Source organism: Vidua chalybeata, chromosome 1 (genome assembly GCF_026979565.1).
Source record: "Vidua chalybeata isolate OUT-0048 chromosome 1, bVidCha1 merged haplotype, whole genome shotgun sequence".
NCBI lineage: Eukaryota > Metazoa > Chordata > Aves > Passeriformes > Viduidae > Vidua > Vidua chalybeata.
Window position 1 is genome coordinate 113694007 of NC_071530.1, and position 25664 is coordinate 113719670.

Consider the following 25664-nt stretch of genomic DNA (forward strand, 5'->3'; position numbering starts at 1 on the left):
AACATGTAAACTCAGTGAATATGTAATAAGGAGATAATTGCAAAGTGGCACAAGACACCACCTACAAATTTTATACTAATGTATCCCATATATTAAAAGATCACTCTCAACAACAAACAGTCTATGATAGAAGGGAAAGCTATAAGACACATACAACAGATCCCTAGGGGCCATGTGTTAAAAAAAAATAAGCCTTGAAGTTTAAGTAATACTACTTTCAGTGTTATACTCCAAATTCCAGTGCAGTCAGATTTACCTGTCCTTTAAAGGATGCTGAAAATTAATGGGCAAAGGAAGAAAAGTAGATGAAGCACAGAATAAAAGAAGGATGAAATTTTCATATTTTTTCTTTTCACATTTAACTCTTGCATTCTGATTATTAAAGAAGATACCAAAAAATATCTGATAGTCCTGAATAGCTGCAATCTCTAACTTGGCTTAGCAGACTGAGGCTCCCAAGAGACAGAATGCCTTTCTTTGACACAAACCAAAAATACAAATATTGATTTTATTTTTTTCTATCTAAACATAAGCCTAGAGTCCCATACTTTTGAAAATTAAATCAAAAAGCTAGTTTAAAGAAATCCTTCAAAAAGTTTGCCACTTGACTCAATACACTCAAAAGACATTGCCAACATACACTGTTTACAGACAAATCATGAAGATATGACAATAGTTAAACAAATTCACAGGACAGGCAGCAGATAGAATTGATCCATTTTGCCAGCTTTATGTTGCAGTTCTGCTAGAGGTCTAGCAACCTGGAGAGAAGTTAATAGACTAGAAAGAGTTGAGCCAGTTTTACTAATTTATTGTGGCTTTACAAGTAGGTATTTGAATTACACAATTGATGTACTCCTAATTGTAAGCACGCTAAACTAACCCTTGAAAACATTGTCTTGTAACTGTTACACTCTACAGATTAACCATCCCTGGAATCTCTGAGCAGTACACATGAAATGGCAACACCAGGACAAGGTTGCAACCATCTGTCTAGTCTCCATCTAATCCAATGTGAGACAAAGCTGGAACACCCACCCTTTAACCCATGCCAGCTGTGTAGGCCTGGCTTTCTCACGAGGCACCCAGGGTATTCTGGTGAGACAGCACTTTTTGTTCATGTAATTCTCAAGTGAATTGCAGTGAATTGCTTTCTACAGATAAGTTCCCTTGAAGGTGGTTACTGCAGTGTCTCATTAACACTGGTGGTGGCCGGGAGAAAGGCAAGTGGAGCTCCACAGGGGCCAGGCCACCACAGGTGCATTTGCCTCCCCACAGAGCCACAGTCACAGAAGAAAGGAAAGAAAATAAAGAAGCTAGGCTCAAATCAAACCTGGAGTGATGTTAATATTTGGTTCTTGAAATGCAATATTAACATGTCTCACTGCTGGATTCAAAGTTATAATGCTGCACATTTTTATACATCTTTTCTATATATAGTATAGAAAAAAAATTATATATATACATTACATGCTCCTCATTACCATGTTCTTTACAGAAGTAAACAGGAAGAGAACAGTTATGAAAGTAGTAAAGTAAAAAACAGTGACATCTTCCTAGAGAGCTGGGCTGGGAAGACTGCCAAAGCTGGAGTCCTACCGCTGGAGAACTGCTGTTCTCTTTTGTCATTTGTTTACTGAACACAATTTTCTTCTTTGACTCAGTGGACTTATGCAATAAGAAATATTCCAATTTAAAAGTGATATTAAAGAATATAAAATATGTGTCTATTATACCAATGCCTAGCATGAGTAGTTTTGAAGGTAAGTCATCACAAACCAACAACAAAAATAAAGAAACAAGCATACACAGCAGAATCAAAGTCACTTTGACCAAACAGCTTGGGCCTCCAACACATCAAACTGAAGATTTTCATAAATTATCTTTTTCAGTGGAACCATGGTGATTTTCACCATGTATCTCCTTGTCCTATAAATGTGGCTGTGGATCTCAAGAGAGAAAAGATACTGCAAACATCTCTGCAATTCTCAATACTTAGTTTAACAGATTCCACTTCATACAAAAAAATAGAACAAAAGTCAACTGTTAAGATAAAAAAAATCTAGGACATTGTTTCTGTTTAATTATTCACAGTAAAGAGATGCTCAACATTCTGATGTGCACATAAAAACTAAACAGTCTGAATGTACACAAGGATTATGAACATTACATGAGAGGTGCTTTATGTTTCCAAATGGAGCCCTTTCTTCAGCTAAATAGAGTAATATTAATAGACAATCTACAGATTGCAGTAATATTAATAGACAATCTACAGATTATCATGATTATTGAAAACATTACTCATAGCATGGTTTAAAGGCCTCCTTATGACATGAAATGCAGCATAAAATGTGAGTCTTCAAACTGATTCACTACAAGAAACTCCTCTCCTCTCAGCAGTTTCCCTAGTTTTTTACAATCTTTGAAAGAGTTATTCTAGACTTCCAGTTCACAACTTCACATACAAGCTATGAAGAAACAGCAGATCAATGAGCTCTTATAACAAAGCTGTTACTTAAGCATTTGATTTAAAAAAAATAAACTGAAATCCAATTCGGTATGTGTCTTTCTATTAGGGATATAAAGCACGAGCCATTTTTCACTTATAAGATATGCTATGAACTAATACACAGAGCCATTTTGTGAATTCAAAAAACCCACCCGACTAAACCTCGCAATGTGGTTTGAAAACAGTTTTATATTTAAACAGAAGATTTAGTTACCACTAAGAAGAATTTTTTTGCTTACAACACTTAAAGAGCTTTTTATGTAAGAATGACCAACATCAACAGTGTTTCACTGAACTTTCCTGTCAGGAAATCAAATTCTTAAAGAACAATAATTAGGAGTAAATTATCAAAAAGTTACTTCTTTGGTGACATGTTTTCAGCATAGTTCATGAAAACTAGCAATTACTTTGAAAAAAGAAAATGCAAACTGAGCAGAATGTCTGATATCTTCCACAATAACATGAGCTCTAGAAATATTGAAAAGTGTTTCTGCAAAGAGTAGAGATGTCATGACAGAAAGCATGAGCCTAGTGTGAATCCTAGAGAGCATATGCCAAATAAAAAACACAGCCTCTACACCTACATGGAATGAAGTTTTACAAGAATACACATTTATGTGCAAATAAAAATATGAAACACTCCACTAGATACCAAGTGTGCCTGTAATTAATTGGATTTTTGCCTAACTTGTCTCATTCTAGCTAGGAACTGTTCTCTTAAAAAAGATTAATTTTTATCAGCGACACTATCTTCTCAAACTTTTCATTTAGTTAACTTCTGTTAACTACTGAAAGGGAATTGTAGTGATAATGAAGGCTAAAAACCAAGAGAAATAAATATAGTGGAAGTTATTTTCCTGTAGATTTAAGCCTACTATTCTATTAAGCATTCCACACCTCAGTGTTGGGACAAGGGAAAAAATAAAGGGTGAGGGTGGGTGCAAACTTTGTGGCTGCCAGTTAACAACCACTACAACCTCCACTTCTCAATCCCAAATGCAGTCATTGTACAGAAGCTATCTGTAGAGTAACAGCTTCTAAATATAGCATCTTGCAAATCCTAGGCAGTTTCAGATTTTTTACTGTCTCCCTGAAGAATTCCTCATTTTAAAAGATGAAGAGCAAGTAATTTTGTTTGGGCTGTGCATTTAGAAACTCATGTATGAACCTGTTGCATATTCAAAGCTTGTCCAGTTTGTTGCTTCATTCAGTATGCCCTTTACGAATTCCAATTCCATACCATACTTGACCATGCTGAAGTGACAGATCCTAACTCTCACGGTTTAGCACCTGCCAGCATACTCATACTCTTCATGTCAGTATCAAGGAGGTCGGGAGCCCCATGCCCAAGCAGGTGAATGTCTGAGGGGAGCCTGTGCTGGAGCAGGGTCCTGACAAGGATCTGCAGATCCATGGAGAGAGAAGCCCATACTGGAGCAGGTTTCCTGGTAGGACTTGTGACCCTGTGGAGGGACACATGCTGGAACACCCCTGTTCTTGAAGGACTGCACCCTGCAGAAGAGTGACCCACACTGCAGTAGTCTGGAGAGGGCTGTTGCTCATGGGATGATGAGCAGCAGAGAATGCTCATGGGATGACTCATGTTGGACAAGTTCATGGAGACCCATCTCCCATGGCAGGGACCCTAAAATGGAGCAGGGAATGTATTCCTCTCCCTAACTAGTGGGAGAAAACAACGTGTGATGAACTGGCCATTACCCCCATTCCATCTACCTGCAGCCCTAGGGGAAGAGGTAGAACTTGGAAGGAGGGGAGGGATGGAGAGAAGGTGTTTTTAAGGTCATATTTACTTCTCACTATCTTGCTCTAGTTTTGTTAGTAATAAATTCAATTAATTATCTCTAATTTGAGCCTGTTTTGCCTGTGACAGTATTTGGTGAGTGATATCTCTTGGTCCTTATCTCACCTCAGGAATCCTTCACTTGATTTTCTTGCCCCTGTCCAGCCATGGAGGAGAGAGATACAGCAGCTTTGGTGGGTGCAGGGTCAACCCACTACACAGGTTCCTACTATCAGCATGGGGTGCCATGACTAACACAATTCAAGGCAGATTGAAACTCAGGATTAATTCCCATGTATAGGCAGAAAGTGATGCTAAAAAGATAATTTTGCTCCTTGCTTCATCAAGTGCATGATCATTTAACATGCAAATGTAACTGGAATATTTCACTTGAACTTATCTCATCTGAAAAGCTGACAGCAGTTACTGCTTTTGCCAACATAGCTTCACCATTTAAGAGAATGCCTGACAGTCTGATTTCCCCCCATTAATCCCTGACTTAAAAACCCCTAAGGGAAAGCCAGTTGAGCAGCCTGTAATGAACTACTCAAATTACTTTGGAGTTAATTGTCTCTAAGTTGAGCTAACAGTCAAATGATACAGCTGTGTTTTAGGCAGAATGCTACTTCAGCTGCCCCATGGTGCTCCCTCAATTCAAGTATCCCAAGTTTTCCTAACTCTGCTGGCTCCAGGCACAACACTTGCACCAAGCCTCACTGTGGCAGAGCAAAGCTTTATTTTATAATCTTTCTCTCAGTTAACCTTCTTGAAAAGCCTGACTACCTCTGTCACATGTGTCACAGACAGTAATGCCAAATTGTTCTGTGTCAGTTAAACTCAAGGAAAAAAAACACGATTGCTTTGAGTGAAATAACTGTAATTCTAGAATAAGTGGAAGCAAGAGGAAAGATGTTTATTGTTTCCCCAGCTCTGAAGAGCCACGGAAACAAAACCTTGAAGTTGCTGAATAACACATCTTATGACAATGCAAAGCTTAGTAAGTAGGCACTTAAATCACAGTGTGTGACAGTCAGGGGACACAGCTTGTGTGGTAAGAAGAGACAGCAATGAAACAGAAGAGCTCCCAACACTCACCAAAAGCCAGATCTACACAAAGACAGATCTAGCTTCCCACATACAAACAGTGTGTCATTTCCTTCACTTAAGCTATAAGTCCATGCCAGGGGGACACTACTTTGGCAAATAAGAGCCAAGGACAATGTGTCCCAGGGGCTTGTTCCACTATGAATTAAACAAGAAAACATTCCCTACAGAGATGATAATGTGAATCTGGAAGTGGCACTAACTCACACAGATTCTTTTTACTGAGACATCTGAAGAGCTGAAACTAGGTACTTTTGCCATCTCCCCCTCAGTCTCAAGTCTAAAAGTTCATAAACTGTGAAAAGTAGGCACAGAAATGTTCATACCATTAAAAAACCAAAACAAATCTTGAAGACCAGATGTGATGTTTTTACAAGTAGTCATCTCTCACTGAAAGTGAGAAAAACCCAGGCTTGGCATTCAGGAAAACTTTTCCTACCAGTAAGGTTTGTGCTGGAGAAAGACTAAAGGTCTTCCTACCAGATTTTCAAGACATCAGAACACACATGAAATAAAGCCCATCCCTACTGCAGAAGGCAGTATCAGTAACTAAACTTTCCATGCTGTAATCTCTATTTAGTAGCAGCTGGTTTGTAATACTCAGAATGTTTGAAATGTATCAGAACAGCACAGAGTAAAGAAATGTATTAAACTGAGAAGCAGGGTAGAGCATAATACACAATAATGACCAAAAATTAGATTGAACATGACCATGTGTTTAGACTCCCATCTCCACACTCAAAAATTCCATGTGATCTTCAAAGTACTCCTTACAGGTGGAGAGTATTAGCTGGAATTTTCACAGTAGGGTATTTAAACACATGCTTCTCTTTTATAGAAGGTTCCCACAGTATGTAAGAGAGGGAGTAGGATAAAATGTATAGAACATGCATGAGAGTTAAAACCTTAAAACCTATATTCTTCAGAAGGAAAGGGAGAAAATTAGCTTTGTTTTACCTATGATATACTGCAGAGAGAGACAATGGGAGCTTTTTGTCAACTTAGCCAGCCTGTCACAGCAAGGAGGTGACTTAACCTGTCAGAAGGTGCTTAGTAGTCTATGTTCCCCTACCACTTTCACACTGCCAGCATCATCCCTACTCAGTCTTTCAAAAAGTTCACATTCTGCCATAGGTGAGAAAATTGCCAGATATTATAGATATGTCCAAGCACTAAGCTTTTCAGAAATAAAAGGTTGTTTAAATCCAAAATTAAATTAGTTTTTTGTATCTCAACACTTACGTTTCAATATACTCAGATGTATTGCTGTACTTTATCTAGCTTTACGACAATGCCAGACTGAAAATATGAGCTCTGGTGCACTCATAATTAATAACCAGATTAAAAACTCCTAATTAGTATTTTTAACTCTCCATGGTTTATGCTTAGCATACCGAATTAGTTTGGTAACTTATACAAAGTTGCTTCATGAGCACTGTTTTTCAGAGCTTCAGCCCTTCAATGCTTCTCTATAAAGGTCCTGTGTGCTGTTGGAAAGGCAGCATCACGCACCAGCAAGTTCTGTGGCAGAACTTGCCAAGACTTCAGGGTTATTAGAGAATACTCAATCAGCCCATAAACCTCTGCTATTCCACAAGGAGTTCAAATAAATTCACAGAATCATTACAGAATATCCTGAGTTGGAAAGGAACCACAAGAACCATTGAGTCCAGCTCCTGGCCCTGCACAGGGCCAGCCCAAGAGTCACACCATGCGTCTGAGAGTATTGTCCAAACACTCCTTGAACTCTGTCAGGCTGGTGCTGTGACCACTTCCCTTGGGAGCCTGTTCCAGTGCCCAATCACCCTCTAGGTGAAGAACCTTTTCCTAATACCCAACCTAAGCTAAAATACACTGTTCAAGTGAATTACTTTTGTGACATTCAACCATGCAAGGAAGCTACTCAAATCAACTGCTTCTAAAATACACAGAACTAAGTTTTTACCATAAGCATCACATTAATCTGCTATTTAAAAACTGCTGTCTTAACACATAAAAATGTTATTTCTCCCCTAAAAGAAATCTGTCTTGAATCCTCTCTCCACAACAAAGATGTATCATGGTTAGTAGTATGTTAATAATCATCACATACCAATTGTGAACCATCAGCTTCTGCACAGCCAGTAGTGCATTATAACGAACTTGCTGGTCTTCGTGATGCATGTGGTTCATGACCAGCTGCTTACCACCAAGCTGTTCAATCACTCTGAAAAACAGGAGAGAAGCAAGTTTTATGACATTACTTTCAATTTTGGGTAGCTATCCTACCCAACTACTTCACATTCAAGGCATTAAGAGGTTAAGTTTAAATTATGTAATATTTATTTTATTAAAATTATTTATTTGCCAAGATACACATCTCACCTGGCATGTTACAAATGTAGATTATCTTCTGTAATAACTACTGATTAAAAAAAATTAAGAATTCACAACAGAGAGTGTTTACACTGGACTCCTGTTTGCTACTTTGGAATAAATAATCAAGCAAAGAAGCCTTTTCAGAAAGGGTTATTTACTTTACACAGCTTTCTAAAAGGGTTTGCAGGGTACAGCATTATCAATTGCATAGGAGAGGTAGTGCCCTCCACCCCATAAATGGATGACAACCAGGTCACTCCATTTTTTCGCAAGAATAAAACCTCAATCTCTTCTGGCACTTTCTAATAGAGAAGAATGCTTGTAATCACACCAACATCTATTAAATCATCCACATATAGTGCTTTTTGAGATTCAAACTGTACTAGAGCCACAGCTACTCCTGCACAAGATGCAGAACTGGCTGTTAAGGTACGATTCCCAGAAAAAGAGCTTCACCTGCATCTTTCACTATGAACTTCACCACCACAGTCAGCCTGAGCTTTTTAACAGCTGTACCAAATCCCTTATGAAATACTGATGGAACCCTGTATCACATGCCATGAATACATTATTTCTTAATAAAACCGGTGGAAGGCAACGCACTTAAAACCTGAAACAGTATCACTATCCATATGACTTCACATGCAGTATTTCAGTCTGTCATAACAAGAAGTTTGGATAGAATTGGCAAGGAATATATAAGTGGATTTACTCACTGACTTTCATATGGTTTTTTACATCAGTTCTGTCATAGGTCACTTAGTAGTTAAGCATGCTATCCTCTGAAGACACTATCATTTGCTTTCTAGGCTTAACCTGATGTTGTCCTGCCATTCTAAGCTTGCATCTGCATGTCGTACTGCTCTTCTGATGGCCAGATTAATGCCTTGCTGCTGCACAACAACCACAATGTATTTTTGCAAACTATGGAACCAGTATGAAGACATAGCATGGAGACGAAAAAGAGAATTTTAAATTTCATTTTATAACTCAGTCAAAACTATCCTTAAGAACACAGGGAATATTATTTCCCAATAATATTCAAACATTTGTTTTATAAAGCAGGAATGGATTCAGAAAAATGCAATTGTTTCAAGCTGGAAAATCCTTGCCAAGAATTCAAGAAGTTATTAGTAATGTAACAGATTCAAAAAAACCTTTATGCCTGCCTCACCTTTTTAATGAGTTAAATATAAAACCACTGCAAACAAAGGCAAGAGTATAAAACACAAATAATTTTTTTTTTAAAATTAAAGGACTGACTTAAGCCATTGAATTTTTAGGAAGTGAAAGGATGTGAAAAAGGCATTAAACTCAAAAGTTTCCTTATCCTAGAAGAATGCAAGAACCAAAATTAAAGGTTAAAAGCCTATAATCACAAATGGTAATAGGCTCCTTCAGATGACAATACATCATTGAAATTATGGCTGAGAACATGAGGAGTTGAAGAACAGCATTATCATTCTTGCATAATGCTGCCTACAGGTACAAATCATTTCCCAGCCATAGGTTTAACCCAAAGGTCTAAACAGTGAAGAAGGTTCACAGAGAATCATGTTCCTTCAAGGTCCAAACTTGTCCAAAACACTATATTTAGTTTCCCCTCTCCTCAATTGCTGCTTATTTTACAGACGTAATAGAGCCCAGTGGAACAGTTATATGTGCACATCTTTTGCAATGACTGCTCCCCAGAACATCACTGCACTAAGCCAAAATAGTGTAATTTCAAAAAAGTCTCTGGACGCTGAAGATTCAGATTTTACCATGACCCGTTTAGAGGGAGGAAGAAGACACAGCAGATAAAGACAAATGAAGACAATTTAGAGTGTTATAGCAGAAAACAAATATAAAATCCACACTACTTATCTGAAAGCCAGGGTAAAAACAGGAATGCAAGTTTTTTCTGAGTCCTGAGCTACGGAAGAGAATGGCTCTAGGTGTCCATCTCATACACGTAAAACACAAAGCCCACGTTCACAGCACTCAAGAAATTCTACGTGCTGATCGTACACAACAATAAGCCGTGGGCCACATGGAAGCTGTGCTGGTGGAAGCACCAGTGCTGTACTTTAGTTCTGCTGTTACACTCTCAGAAAATGCATCTTTTGTGAGCCTCATGAGAAACCTATAGTGCTATTGTCGCAACAATTTTGTCCACAATGTGTAATTTTAAAAGCAACTTAAAATTATTTAAGCATTGGAGAACAGCCATGAAGAAATACAGTATTTTGTTAACAAACATTTCTTTTGTCAGACAAAGGGAAAGGCTAGCCAGAACTGCAGCTCTAGGTCTCCACTGTGCCCAGCAGGTGAAGTCAAGCAGTTTTAGCATCCAATTCATCTCTGCAATCTTCAAAGGCTAAAGGATGATCCAGTTAGGAGTTCACAATAAACACTTAACAAAAACAGAAGTACACCTGAATTCTTCTACTCTTCTAAACCAAGGAACTGTATCTATTCTTGAAGTGAGTCATGCAATGAGTGTGAAATACCAATCACACATGGGAGCAGTACGCAACTATGTATCAAAAAACCATAAGAAATAGATTATTATGCTGGAGTGAACACATAATCCATAGGTATCTTAGGCTTTTATTAAGTTCCAAAATTGCTGAAGTCATATTTGGTAAGAATACACTGGATTACAAATGAAATTCTTTAAAAGAAAGAGATTGAGGTATTTCAGTTTGTTCAATGAAACAGAAAGCTAAATAAAGCAAATCTGTAAACAGAAAGCAGGTAAAGTTTTAGAATTTGAGATAAGAATGTGGGTTGGAACAGTATACAGGATACTTTTTATTTGCTGATGACCACTCCTTTTGAAGGTTGGCACACTGCTGAATAGGCTTTACAGCCTGGGAGCTAAGTGGAGCTGTAGTGTGGCAAGCACATTTCTCTCTCTCTCAGGATTTTTTATTGAGGTGCACAGAGAGAAATGAAAGAGAAAACAATTTCTATTTCTGCTCCTTGTTTTTCTCTTGTGGAATGTGTTTGGAGAATTGTTTACCCAGAGTGAGCGCTTGGTTGGACCATGGTGGATTGTTTGGGCCTGATGGCCAATCGGATCCACCTGTGTCTGGGCTCCGGAGAACAGGGTCATGAGTTGTGAGTTAGTTAGATATGACAGAGAAAGTAGCATGTAGTATTTAGTATCCTCTTTTATATAGCATATTAATGTATTATAACATAATTATAATAAAGAAATCATTCAGCCTTCTGAAATGGAGTTAGACATCATCATTCTTCCCATTGGGGTCGCCGACATCTACAACACTGTAGTCCTAACAGCTATACATTTTCCCAACTACAGACAGAAGGATACAGGTCCTGTTTATCCACTCTAATTTCATAGCTTTGGTCCAGCGACTGCATGGCCATACTAACCCACACATTCAGGTAAATGCACACAAACTGTTTAAAGATTATGGCCAACATTTAATAAGTTCATACAAAGAGTAGTTCAAAGCAAGAACAACCAGCATTAGGCAGTCCTCCAGCTTTGCCACTTGCAGCACTTTAAGTTTCCACCTTACTGAAGGATATCTTACCTCTCCTTCAAATCCCATTTCAGTTCTTACAAGACCACAAGGGCTGGAGTTGACAAATCTTCCTAGCATACATATGGCCTGAAGTTTCAGTCTGTTGTCCGTGATTCTACTTCTATTCAAGACAGCAGTCTTGAACAGTACAAGAAGTGTTCATGAAATTCCCAACAAGGCTAGAAGGCAGTTCTCATCTTACCTATTGAGCTGGTTTTAGCTGAGGTAGTTAATTTTCCTCTTTGTACTAAAAGCAGTGTTGATTTCATTATTGCTGAGCAGCATTTGCACTGCATCAAGGCCTTCTCTGCTCCTCACCCCACCAGCAAGGGGAGCTGGGGCTGCACAAGGACTTGGGACAGGACACAGCCATGGCAGCTGACCCCAACGGACCAAAGGGATATTCTATACAATATGGCAACGCACTCAGCACATAAAACTGGGAGGAGGAGGAGAAAGAGGGGAACCATTCAAAGTGATGATGTTTGTCTTTCCAAGTACCCATTATAGGTGATTAAGACCTGCTTTCCCTGGGATGGCAGAACACCTGCCTGGAAGCAGTGAATTAATTCCCTGTTTTGCTTTACCTATTAAATTGTCTTTATCTCAACCCACTATTTTACTCACTTTTGTTTCTCTTCCTCATCCTGCTATAGAGAGAGAGTAAGTGGCTGTATGGACCCTGAGTTGCCAGCTGGGGTTAAACCATGACATCCATTAAACCCTGTGCAGAAACCAGGAACGGACTGCTTCTTTGCTACAAAAATTAAGTCACATGTCCCTCTGTGTGAGTGATGAGCCAGATTCCTGCAAAAACCAAAGGCTGCTTTCTGCTTCAGTGGTCTCTACCTTAGAGGTGCAATTACTCAGTAAACATCTTTGCTCACAGGTTATTAAAGCAGGAAAATATAGCAATGTCCTTGTGTATTTCAACAGGAATTTGGGTTTATAATGAACATGAAAACTTTCACAAAAATGAGTATTTGTCTGGCTAAAACATGCTTAAATGGAAGAGTAACAACTGAATCTGTGCATCACTGAAATTACACCAGCAATTGTTTGTGAAAAAAACCTTCTCTGTAGTCTTAAGTCACAAAACAGTCTTTAGCATTGTTGGAATAGTCCATGTCTACCCCAAGTCCAATAATTACAGTCCACATAGTCATAGAGAGGAAAAATTGTATGTTGGTTAAACTCTTGATAGTTCTTCCAATTTCTTCTGGTGCCTGGCTTCTGCTTTAGTCTAAACATTGTATTCAATACTTACTTTAATCATTGGTTCCCTTCACAGTTAAGAGACATTGAAATCTATTAAGTCAAAGAGCCAGTTTGCAGTTTCCCATCTGATCCAATTTGTGTTTCTTTATCTTCCCAATAAATAAAACGTAAGCATAACCTGCAATCCCTCTGCAGCATATTTTAATATAAATAAGCAGAAAATGCCACAGGCACACTACACACTCCAGCTACCTTCTAGGATAACAACATACTGGCATTTTCCTACCGTTTCCCACGGGGATAGTGCCGTACATATTCTCCCACGTCATGAGCAGCTACAGCCAGCACCTGTGGATCATCAGAAACCTCCAGAAGTTTTGTCAGGATTCTAGGAAAGAATTTGAAACAATGAAGTCCCAGGTTTTGGGTTGATTTTTTTGTTTTTGTTTTCTTATTTGTTGATGGGTTTTTAATCAGTGATAACTTAGAATAACAAAACCCATAAGCATGAAAATGTTTTACAAGTCATCCAAATAGTAAAGCTAGAACTTTTTCCAAACCTGCAGTTGGTACTTAACAAAACTGGGAACCTGCCCTAATTAACAGAATTACATAAAGTCTTCACTAGAGTCAGTTTAGTGAGCTACATATACCTATAACCAAGGATTATAAAATCTCTCCTTTTTTTATACTCTGGCTTCAAGACCAACAGTTCTGAGTTCTGGACAAGCTTCATTAAAAAGCAGCTCTGTCCTAACTCAAAGACTGAGATGAAAGCTATACTCCTTGTAAATTACTCCAGTGCCACAATATTTTCATAGCATGCATAGAAACACAGAGCTGTAAGCAGAGAAAAAAGCTTCTAGACTCTTAACACTGTCTGAATTTTTAAATTTAAGTACTTAAACCACCTTTAGTGGAAAACAGCTACAATTAACACTGTTCTCTAGCCAGTAATGAGAAGGGGGAGAAATTACACAGATTATGAAGGTTAGGCACAGCTGAAAAGGTTACACATACAGATCACTGGAAAATTAGAGTGTTCTAAGCTTAGTGAGATGACAAATGTGTTCTAATCAGAGAAAGAAACAAGCTGAAATAGGTAGGTTAAAAATTCAACCGGAATTAAAAAAAAAAAGGAACATCGTGGTAAAATTAAATTACCACAGCCATTGCCTCCCTAGAGGCCAGAAAGTGATAGAAAAACAACTTCTCAAATGAAAAGAACTCCTACTCTTGACAAGAAGAGGAAGCAGAAACTTGAACCATAACACTAAGCAGAACACACCAAAGATCCATATAATGATGTTGAACAAAACACAAGTCCAACATCAAAGTAGGCAGTAATGGCAGAAGGTACGAAAACAATTATGTTTAACAGTAGTGTGAGAGTATTCGGTTTAAAAAACTAAAAAGCAGGCAGACGAGGAAAAATAAAATTATATGGCTCAAAGGAAATAAGGATTGTCTATCAAATGCCTTACCAGGCAAAAAATGAAGTTCTGAGGTGCAAGAATCTCCCCTTTATGTTGTGGTAGAGGGTGGGTGGGTGTGTTTTTTGGTGGATTGGTTTGTTTGGTTTGGTGTTGTGGCACTGAGTTTTTGGGGGACTTTTTTGAGAGTTGGGGGTGTGTTAAAGGAACTACTGAAGATCAGTGTCTTTGTAGTAGCAGAAGCACAAGAAATTAAGTCCCAGAATCAGGACAAATAAATACAGCAAAACATTGTAATCACTACAGCAAATACTAAGCCCCAACATCAATTTCATGCTGCAGTTGTCAGCATTTAAAATTTTTAAGTCTATAATCCTACATATTCAACAATACGCACTCAGGGAAGAATTTATCAGATTTTTTCTAAGGTGCCAGGCCAGACAAAATACACATAAAGCTCAGGATCACCTTGCTTTTGCCATGCCATCTCACATGCTCCATTTGACCTCCTGATTTCTGTTAGATCTGGCACTTATTAGCAAGCCCTGAACTGAAACACCATGTGCTATCAGTTAATGGCAAGAGCCAGGCATCATTTCAGGACATAGTTTCATATGCCAGACAGCCAGTCCTTGACTGCAAATAAATACGAGTTCAGGTTCACTTAATCTAACAATCTACATACTCCAAACACAGCCCCAACACAAAATAGACACATTGCAACACAATGCATTGAGTCAATGGAACGGTACCACAACTTTCAACTCCCAAATATCCAAGACAGAAGTTCATTACTCAGATCAACATCACCACACAACACAAATCTAAGATTAAGATACAGTAAAAACATTTTTTAATCAAATCAAACCTGCATACAAGTTAAAGATACTCCCTCTATCATAAATACATTTTCACCAGTAAAAGCAAATAAACAGTTCTGGTTTTGAACACAGCAAACTATACATTCTAAAATAAGCAGGACGTTTTAACTTGCTTTCATTCTTGACTTTGTGTTAAAATGTAAAACTTTTATTAGATTCTGGTTCATTTAAACACAGAAAATATTAAAGGATCACATTATTCAAGACTTGAAAACTTACTTGAGTAGTTCATAATTCTTCTCATTTAGTCTTACAGCATTCTCCCGCCAAAACTTCTCAGATTTGTGCACAGGACTCCATTCCAGTCTTCCTGACTTGAGCTCAGAGCTGTATTCATCAAAGGAGCTGCAACACAAGACCTAAATGAGATATTGGCCAAGCTTCTACAAACACTTTGAACCATATAACCAAGCCTGTCCCTAACAAAGCTGGAGCTGAAATTGCTATGACAAATTTGGAAGTCAGTGCTCTGCAGAGTATGAGAACTGTTCCCTGTCTCACCATTTTGTAACTAAGGAAATGCATGAGAGGCAAGAAGAAAAAGTTGTTTTCAAACACAACCCTCTGTCCACCCCAAAACACTACTCCCAGGAAATAAATTACAAAAACAAAAAAAAAAAGATAAGAAAAAAAAGCCATGCAAATGCACCATTTTGGAATTTAATTCTGTTTTTCTGGGTTTTTATGCTTTAACTTCCCCAATCAAGGATTTCAGTCTACCTTCCATCCACTTTAACCTTTGCTACTACCTACAATATGCATTTCAATTTAGGCACAAGACCAAGAACTAGGTAAACACCAGCAAAAACCCGAGTTAATCTGGACAGTAGAAATTATTCTAATCAAGTAGACTTCAATTTTGACTGGAAATCCTTTAAGATCACTTTTGAGTCCTTTAACAATTTCTCAGTTACAAAGATAACATACGTAAGTGAAGATTTATTTTCTATTCAGCCTCTAAATACTGACATACAATAGGAAACTAACAATCAACGTATCTCTGTATGCTCTATCTTACTAAATAGCATTTACATATCATAATTTTGTAGATATTTTAGCCTTACAAAAGAAAAAGGTTCTACCAACATTCACATAACTGCATTTTTTAAAGTGCACACTGCAAAGCATACCTAAGGTCCTGCACACTCTCACCAAGCTTGTCCAGTAGAAATTTGATATCTTCACTGATGTCTTCATCATCATATTTCTGCTGATCCAAATTCTCTAGCTGCTTTAAAACCTTACACTGAATCATGGCAAGAGCATATTCTTGGCGAGTTTCTCTCTCAGTAGATTTCTCTAACAAATTCTAGGGAAGCAAAAATATATTTATTTTGTTTAAGAACAGACTACTTTTAAACAAAGCAGTATTTTACAGAAATACTCTTATGGAACTTTTTACATTACTAAATCACAAAATTGACCACTTCCTGAAATAATGTCTTTCTTCAATAAAAGAAAGTACTAATTCACCTGTTTTGAATATTTTCCACATGAAACTGAGATGACTACAAATACTGTTCAAAGAAAAAGGGCAGGCTTATATCCCAAATACCAGAATCTCCACCATAAACAACCACTTTTATCTTGGATTATCATTTTAGTTTTCTGTGCAGCAATAGCATAAAGCTAAGAGCCTTTAAAAAAATAACTTGAAGTCTTATTTCCAATTCAAAGTTAACATCTGGCTTAGATCAGCTCTTTTCAAGTTTGGGAATATTCCAATTAGACATTTTTATTTAAACAGAAGTTTGTTGGTAAGATTGCAAGTATAAGCACAGAATGCAGTAGTCAATTTCCAGTGTCATCTAGTCATTCAATTTCTACTCAAATTAATAAGATTTCAATTACGTTTTTCAATCAGAGCTGGCCACTTGCACTTTTTGATAAAGCTGAAAACATGAATTTCATACAAAAGACAAAGTTCTTAATAAACAGAACAGGTATTCATATAAATAGAATTTAACATCTGCCAGAAATAAGCAGCAAACTATATAGAAGGAATTTGACTGCATCACTCTTGTCACAGAACTATTACACTTGAGGTTTCTTTTATATCAGACATTCTATTAGTTACTGAGGCAGAACACTGCAAATCAATTTTAAAACTTGCAAACTAAATATGCTTTTTAATGGCTATATACAATTAGCTTTAATAGGCAAAAAAAAGACACCCCAGTTTCTACTTCAAGTAAGAGAACTAAAAGGTAATTCACAGAAAGTAATGCTAATTTACTTAGAGTTAAAACTGCTAATGAGAGCAAATGAAAAAATAATGAACCTTAAATAAGACAATTCAACAGGTTCAAGGAACAGGTGGATAAAGGTTCCAAAGAACTCCTAGTTAAGATAATTGCAAGCAGATGTGGAAGCTATGCTAAATATTATTACCTATCTCATACCATAGTAACATACTCAAGCTTTTCATAATGAATTTGAAAGGATACGTTAACAAAGTAAAAACACAAACACATGACTATACAGAATGGATCAGTAAACTACTCAGTAATAAAAACCAAAATCTTAAGGCATAAGAGTAGTTCTAGGCAAGAAACAGATGTAGAAGGGAATAAAAGTATGCAAAATGAGGGGATAAAATAATAGGTAGAGAAAACAGTAGATTCAAAGAGAGAGGAGTGCCCAATACTTGTTGCTTTTTAGAAGAAAATATTACATTTGCAGTTATATACTTCAGGCAATAAACTTGACAAAAAAGTGATATACTTCAAATTAGGAGAAGCAGTAGAGAGGACATCCAAGTTGCCAGGACTCATGGAGCACTTTCCGTAATGCACAGATTGGGGAATCACCAAGCCTAGTCTTTAATTCAATTCCCTCCCACCCCACAGAAACTGTGGCATCTCACACAGGAAAAGGACTACTTTTCCTCTGCTACCTATATTAATTTTGCTTCAGAACTCGCACCTCTGATGTCTAATTTCTAATCTATTATGTTCCTAGCTGCCAGTTAACAACTCATCTTCATGCCAACACAAGTCCTTAATGCTGGAGAAAGGAAACAGCTAAGTTACACTCCCCTAAGCCTGTAACAGAAACAACTTATTCTTTCTTAGCCTTTATTTAAAAAAAATGTACCTTCATTTTTGTCTCCTCTTGCAAAACACAGTAGATCTAAGAACTAGCAATTATTTCTCCTACTTTTTATTACCTCAGAATAGGAAGAAACTGGATATTAACTGCTAAACTTCTTAGCTTCTTTTTCTTTTTCAATTTTTTCCAATTTGTCTTGCTATATGTCCCCACTTAATCATAACACTAAGATCTTTAAGAACACTACAACATCTAGAGAGTAAGAACAGTAAGAATATTTAGTAAGAATAGCTCCTACTGAACACCTCATACCACTGTACTCCTTCAACAAGACAAGCAGCAGATTCTTATGATCTGCCTTATCCAGAAATATTTCAGATGCTTTCATATAGAGAGAGAGAGTAAGCACTTTCACACAGTTTATCATTGCTAACCAGCAAGTCAGTAAGCAACAACTTCCCTCTCCCCAGTCTAATGTGCTTGCCACACTTACTATTGGAACACAGTACACATCCAGGACAACAGCTTCCAAAACCTACATTTCCTACTCAGGATACCAAGTGCTGTTTGAAAACAGCATTACAGTTACAGCTTTCCTGTATTACTCACAAGACACTTGGCAAGCATGCACATAAAACTAGTAGCATCCATGAACATAAAATGGTACTCTCACAGTAAAAACATCAAGCCTTAGATACTCAGTTCTTCTAATTATCTTAAATAGCACCAGGAATTTTCAGGTAATGCAGACACAGTAAGTTAACTAATCACTCTTACATGGGTATTCTCATCTGCCTTTACAGAGTTACCAAGAAAAGATTTTTGGACTAGTAAATAAAATTCTCAGTTGGACAAAGATATGCATTCAAAATAATACTTTGTTAATTAAAGCTTCATAAGGTAAAATTTATCAGCTGTTAGGAACTCTAGGATTTTACAGTAGTACCAGAAAAAACTAGAAGTACTAGAAAAAACCTTGAATTAAAAAAGAGAAATGTGTTAATAATGGTCTTTTTAGTCAATCTTATTTTAAGAAGGCATTGAATAGCAGATATCTATTACTAGTAATAGCCTGTATATTACCTCTAGCAAAAACTCAAGTTTACAAAAAAGAAAAACAAACAAACAAAATAAAATAAAATAAAATAAAATAAAAACAACCAACTAAGCAAAAAAACTCCAGAGAGTTAAGCTTTCAACCAGCTTATTGATATGGTCCAGCAGAAATAACTGTGCATCAGCAACATTTGAGACCTAGGAATTTGCGAGAGAAGCACAGCACAACTGCAGTCAACAGATACTCACCCGAAATGCTGCGAGGATGATCCTGGTTACTTTCTCTTTGACAGATTCCTGAAGAATATCCGACAGCACAGGGACAATATTGTACCGACGAAGATATTCACACATTTGAGGGCTAAATGCCAGCAGCCACACACAGAAAATCATCTGATACTGGAGCTGAAAACCGCATTTGTTGCTCAAGACACCCATGATGCTAAAAAATTGACATAGTACACATTTAATTTTTAAATAATGACTACATAGGTTGCATTGCTCCAATCTGAAACGTTAAAAGAAATAGTAACATAAACTTATTGGAAAGAGCTGCTGAGAATGAGCATACAGCACACACTTCACAGTAACCTGCATCACTATTAATCATTGTATAAGCAGCTTGTTGAGAAAGCCATCTTTTAAAGAGATTTTTTCACATTAGCCTTAGAGCCATAAAGCATCTTTTCCCGTTTGAACTGATGTGGTACTGTATCCACCTTTTGGTTCACCAAGACAGTTTTTTTACTGGTATGTTTAAAGCATTATTTGTCATTCTGGAAGAAACAGAAATCTCAGCTACTCCTTCAGACTTAAGAAGAAATAAACAGAACAAAATCTACACAATTTGAATTTTGTTCCTTAATTGTACTTGTCCACAGGAGTGTCTGAAATGAGCTGGAGTATTCATTATTTAACAGCAAGTTTTCAGAAAATGGCTCATAGATACAAATATACAAAGTACTGCTAGAAAAATAATAGCACCACAAGATCTTCAAGAAGACATCATGCAGAAGGTTAGCTCAGCTGAAGTTTCGACAATTTAATAAGCAATTTACAGGTCAATTTTGAAACAGATAACTCAATTTAAAATTTAAAAAAGAATCTATATTCAAAATCATTTTTATCAAGTTTAAGACAAGTTCAAACATGGTGAAACACAGGCTTATTATAATGCTTTTAATACTTGATTAAAAAGCTTCCTCAGTTTCAGCAGTGTCATCTTGACACACAGAAACATCACTTGAAATTTTACTTCACTAGGAATTTTGACTTTTCTCTATTTCAGTGTAAAGGGATATTTTTCATTAAAGTTCAAATTATGTACCAACCATTCCCAGTAGAGGCATAGATGGCAGAAAAATTATTTATAGACAAGCATTTTTTAAATAAGATTAGTGCTGAAATGCTAGCCTAATGCAAAGCTATTTGAGAATTGGATAAAAGAGTGACCTACTTGAAGCCGTATGTGGAAAAAAATTGGTCTTAGCTCTAGAAAATGTTTCTCCTTTCACTAATAATTTCAGACAGAACAACTCCAAACTCAAAGACTAGGATGATTAGCAGAAACTCATTTCATTAGTCCTTGTTCTACTAAAAAATAAACAGAAAATCTTCATCTAAAGACAAATGGTTATATTCCTGTTCAGATACATACTTAAGCAGTTGTTCTTGAACAGGGAAGTTGCATCAAAGCCTCAACAGTGCAAGTTTCATTTGTCTATTTGACTCTGTTAATGTTTGAAAACAAATCTCTTTTGTAGGCAAACAGAACAGCTGTCTATTACAGGAGAGCTCTATTCCAATCAAAGGTCACTGGTGAATGTACTACTGTAAGTGCATGTATATCCATATAAATTGAATAGGTGCTCACCAATTTACTCCATCTGCTTCTACCCATGCAAAGCGGTATTCATTGACCCTGAGCATCAGCTGCAGACATCCAGCAACACACTGTACATACTGGGAACTCTGGGTGAAAAGAACACATCATTTCTTATCAGAAGAGTCAGGTAGTAAGTGCTGAAGTACAGTTTCCCTAATTAGGCTTTACTGGCATGAAAGGAGAGAGTTCTGAATATTAAAGAAGTGTTATGCAAGTGATACCAATTTACATTTTCAGAACATTTGAACATGCCTTCCTTCAGTATCTATGAATGAAAGCTGTCTTCTGTTTGAATAAAGCTGCCAGAGCATGTTTTTCTCTTCTCTTACTCAATTGTCAGCATTACGTTCACTAATACTAACCATACATTAATCAGATATACTGCTGATAAAATGTTGTTTGCTTTTATCCTCACTATAAGCCTTTTCCTTGAAAGTCTCATGGTAGCTCACTCACATAATATAAGATCAAACCTTTCAAACACTTAATGAAGTAAAGAAGTTAGGCAATCCCATATGAAAAGATGGGAGGCAATAAACAGAATTGAAAACAAAGAGTAACTCATTCTGTGTCTCTCACGAGAGATTTAAGTCCTTTATGTAAAAACTAAGTCTGTGCATCTGGGCTCAAATCATCTAGAACATCAATTTCCCTGTGAAAGTATTCATTTTCACACCCCATGCAAATAAAACAGCTATAAACACACAAACAGCTCTCCCACTCCAAATAATGCATTAATTTATCTGGATCACCAACCCATTGGACTTGTAGTTTTCTTTTTAAAAGAGTCTGTCATAAAAGCATTCTCTTCCAACACCATTACAATTGAAATTTCTTAATAGATTCCAGCTCTCATTTCCTGTATAGAGATGCAGTTGTAGCATTCTAATTAACTCTGAAATTAGCCAGGACCTGCTTGAAAATCCTGCATAAGCTAGATCTGAAATCCGAACACTAACGAAGTTAAGACAATACTTAACCACTTTAATTATCCTAAAACATATTTGCACTCTGCTGCTCTTGGACCCTGCCATGGCACAGTACATCCATGCAGTGCCACAGTGCAATGAATACCAATTCCTGAGCAAGTCAGAGGGGCTCATAGCTTCATAGTAAGCAGTGCTGTGTGCTGAAGAACTATTTACTCTTTTATGGCTGTATGACAGAGGGCTGTCATACATACTAACAAAATCTAACACTATGGAACACAGATCTGCACATGAAATATTGAAATACTTCAACTTATATGCTCAGGCCATTGTTCTATGCCGTACCCATAGTCATGAACAATAGTCTTGTATCTTTTCTACTTTAAACCCCAGATAGGTTAATTTAAGAGTTTTCTCCTCTACAGGAAGCAGTAGAAGCTAACACTTTAAAGCCATGACTACACTTTGAAGAACAACAAATCCCAAGTTAAGTCTTCTGAGAAACTGTGACCACTTTCAAGCTGCAAAACGAACAAAAGACCAGAATGAATTCTACTCCACATTCAAGAACTATGATAAACTGCCTCATCATGCCATAACACCACAGAAAATCCAGTCAGGATGGTCATTTGCATTTGTCATACTGCCACAGTTCATCTCCAAGCTCAGCAGCTTTTACAGCTACATGAAATTCAGGACTTAAACAAATGTTGATACAAAAAGGACAACCTGTTTTCCTCTGAATTCAAGCTATTCAGATATGAAAAGCTGATAGCTTTGAAAGCACTCCTGCAATTTCATGCCACAGTGGTTTATGGGCAATATCAGCTTTAATATCTGATGTGCCCTTTTCTGAGTTCTGCACAGCACAACACCCAAAAGCTTCTTGGTTTCAGTTTTCTTCTACAAGTCCAACAGCTCAGTGGTAAACAGACAGTACTGAATCACAGAATCATTTGGGCTGGAAAAGACCTCTAAGATCACCAAGTCAAGGACTTAAAATTTTTGAATATTAAATTAAGTTTGTATCATTTTTTCAAGTTTTAAAATATACACTTCCACTGCTAATATTCTATGTGAAATTGGTGTTTAAAAATACTTTTGTTTCTTGGCGCCATCACCTGGCACTCTGTTGTACAGTTCTAGTTCCAAGTACTTCTTATCACTGGCACCAGAAGAGATCTGCACCTTAATCCGAGGAGTGAATGTCACCTGCCCAAAATAGCAGATTGACAGATTTCAAAGATATACTCACATCACTTGTGGAGACTGCTCCTGTATCCACAGAACCCCCTGTACCGCGTAGTTTCTAGAAAAAGAAAAAGTAAACCTTTAAAATCAGAGTTGTTCCTCACCCTTAAGGAACAGCTGTTACCAAGTTTCTTTCAATTCTCCAATCTTTCTAGTCATTAAAAAAAAATTAGAATCTATTAGATATTTTTCCTGCTTAATATATTACCATAATATATTGTACTTATTTCCCACACACACTTCATGTCTAGAAGAACGTAGAATGTGCTTGGAACTAATCTAGTACATCAACATTTTTAATTATTTAAGTGTGGATTTATTCAAGACATTTATTTATCTTAGAATTTGCAAACTGTACTCTTGCATCTTTCCGAAGGAAATTCCAACTTTAAGATTCTCCACACAGAAGAAAAAAATAAAATTCATTTTTAATAAGCCCAGTTTAGAAAACCATGAAAAATATACCATTAATAAATCTACTGAATGTTTCTCACCTCTCAAGAATCCATTTCTACTACAACACTAAGAGAATGAGTGACAACACTTTGTTTTGAAGAAAAATGTCCGAAAATGAATACAAAGGAGAATGATTCATCTTTGAAGGACAAGCCAGAAGTTAGCTGTTCAAACAGAGCTAATACCATAAAAACACTGTCCAAATAAGTCAAAATTCATTCAGTTTCACAACACAGCAGTAAAAGTAAAGGCTTTGTACTACAGTAAACTGGAAAAAGGTTTTGATATTCAGTTTCTGCTGCCAGTTACTTTTCTTCCCAGCAACAACCTCTGATAATCAAAATAGTAGAGGCAAGACAAAAAAAAAACTCATCTCATATTTTCTCAGTGTCCAAAAGAAAAAAAAAAAACAGCGTTAACCAACAGAAAAGGCAAAAAGCTTTATCATGAATTTACATTTCAAGGACTGGAGTAAAACACTTAAAATACTAAGTTAAAAATTAAATGCTTGAATAACGAACATTTAGCTTTAAAAATTATAAAGTAGAATTTCATTTAAAAAAAACAAAACTGAAAATATACCTTGTTTGTACATTTATACATTCATATTCTTGAAAGAAGTTTCCGAAGTTACCGTTAAGTTTAAACAAAAGCAGCTTTTTACCTGTGAACTAAGCTGAGTTTTAATCCAGTTGAAGTAGTAATTCAAATCACTGCCTTCCATAAGCTCCCTCCCCCAAGCAGCCAGTTTGGCAATAATTCTTGCTGCCTGAAAAAGAATGCAATAAACCGATTTTCCAAACACAGCAATTTTCAGAATTCAGTGAGAAGTTCTGTAAACTTTGGAAACCAATTTTAGATAAAAGATAATCCATTACAGAAATCTACCTGTTTTCTATGTATGGACTCTTCATGCATCAGTTACCTGTAGCTGATGAAGTTCACAAGACACTAATAAAGAACTCAGAAGGCGATGGAGGGACGTTGTCGATGGGCTACTGCTGTAGGATACCACTAAAGTCAGAAATCAATCAAAAGCAAGACACTTGATAGCCCAACACACGCAGGCTTGATTTAAGCAACTATGGCATATGCCAATACAAATAGTACCACAGTACTGAAGTTTTTTTGTACTTAAACTGAAGGAAGTCATCTTCAAAAAGGGAGCAGTTTCAAGCCCAGAAAAAGAAGAGCAGAAAAGTAAAATGGAAGGTACTATTTAAGAATGAAGTTGGGGAGTAAAAATGTCCTCAGGTTAAGAATTTTCATGATGCCTATGGCTTTAAGAATACTTAAACAAGAGTATGTTTCTACAACAGACTTTCCAAATTATATTTGAAGTGAGTTTACACTGCAGCTTGCATTTAATTTGCAAAAGCATTTGAGCCAGTTTACATATAAAGAGGCAGTGTAACCAAGAAATTACTGAAGTAGGGGTTCATTTGCACGCACACAGTTCCATGATGCATATAGTGAGGACACTATTCCAGCCACCTTTCCACCTTACTGCATTCACATGTGCAGCACCACCACCACTGATTCTAGACGGATTACAAGTGTGAGTCTGGAACAATAATCGCTACACTAAAACGCATCAAATCTCCTTCTTAATGCAAGTAAGTCACCCTAAAAAATCCCTCCAGCTTTAAAACACATGATATTAGCTCTCTAGTCAACAATTCTTCTGAGTTAAAACTGCTACCTAGCCCCTGAATGAGAGACCATTTACACTTAGCAGAATTTGAGCCTTCACAGAGGATGAGTATTTTTATCTGCCTCATCAGATGTAACAATGTGGCATCAAAAATCTTCCAGTGTGCATAATAAGGAGAAAAATAAAATAAATCCAACAAAAATCACACAATCCTAAAACTTGGGATTGAAAATATTAATGTGCTTTAAAAAAATATATACTGTACTAAAAGGTATAATAAAGCGGTAAACTTAGTGGATCCACTTTAAGTGGATTCATTTCACATAAGATTCTGTGTCTTGTTAAATTATTTGTATATTTTTGCAGTACCTAAAGAAAACAATATCTGAATAACACAAATCTGAGTAGAGAAATGCTGACCATCAAAATTTCTGTATCTTAGGTTTAAAAAACACCATTCCATGAAGACTACATAGTTTGCACTGCAAGGGGCTAAAAATTATGCTTTACCTGCATATTTGGGCAGTCAGCATTGTCTG

The 25664-nt window shown here is 36.8% G+C and overlaps 1 protein-coding gene across 2 annotated transcripts in view; it reads right to left on the reverse strand.

The window, feature by feature from the left end:
- ATP6V1H (ATPase H+ transporting V1 subunit H) overlaps positions 1-25664 on the reverse strand; it is a 48360-nt gene that overhangs the window by 4908 nt on the left and 17788 nt on the right. Inside the window, exons 6-13 of one of the 2 annotated variants that reach the window (XM_053946938.1) lie at positions 24136-24240; positions 23020-23073; positions 20824-20921; positions 19200-19392; positions 15974-16152; positions 15063-15188; positions 12816-12917; positions 7507-7620 (exon numbers count right to left, since the gene is read on the reverse strand). In XM_053946938.1, the coding sequence (XP_053802913.1) occupies positions 7507-7620; positions 12816-12917; positions 15063-15188; positions 15974-16152; positions 19200-19392; positions 20824-20921; positions 23020-23073; positions 24136-24240 (971 nt within the window). The remainder of the gene's footprint in view (positions 1-7506; positions 7621-12815; positions 12918-15062; positions 15189-15973; positions 16153-19199; positions 19393-20823; positions 20922-23019; positions 23074-24135; positions 24241-25664) is intronic. The other variant, XM_053946946.1, reaches the window with a different exon arrangement.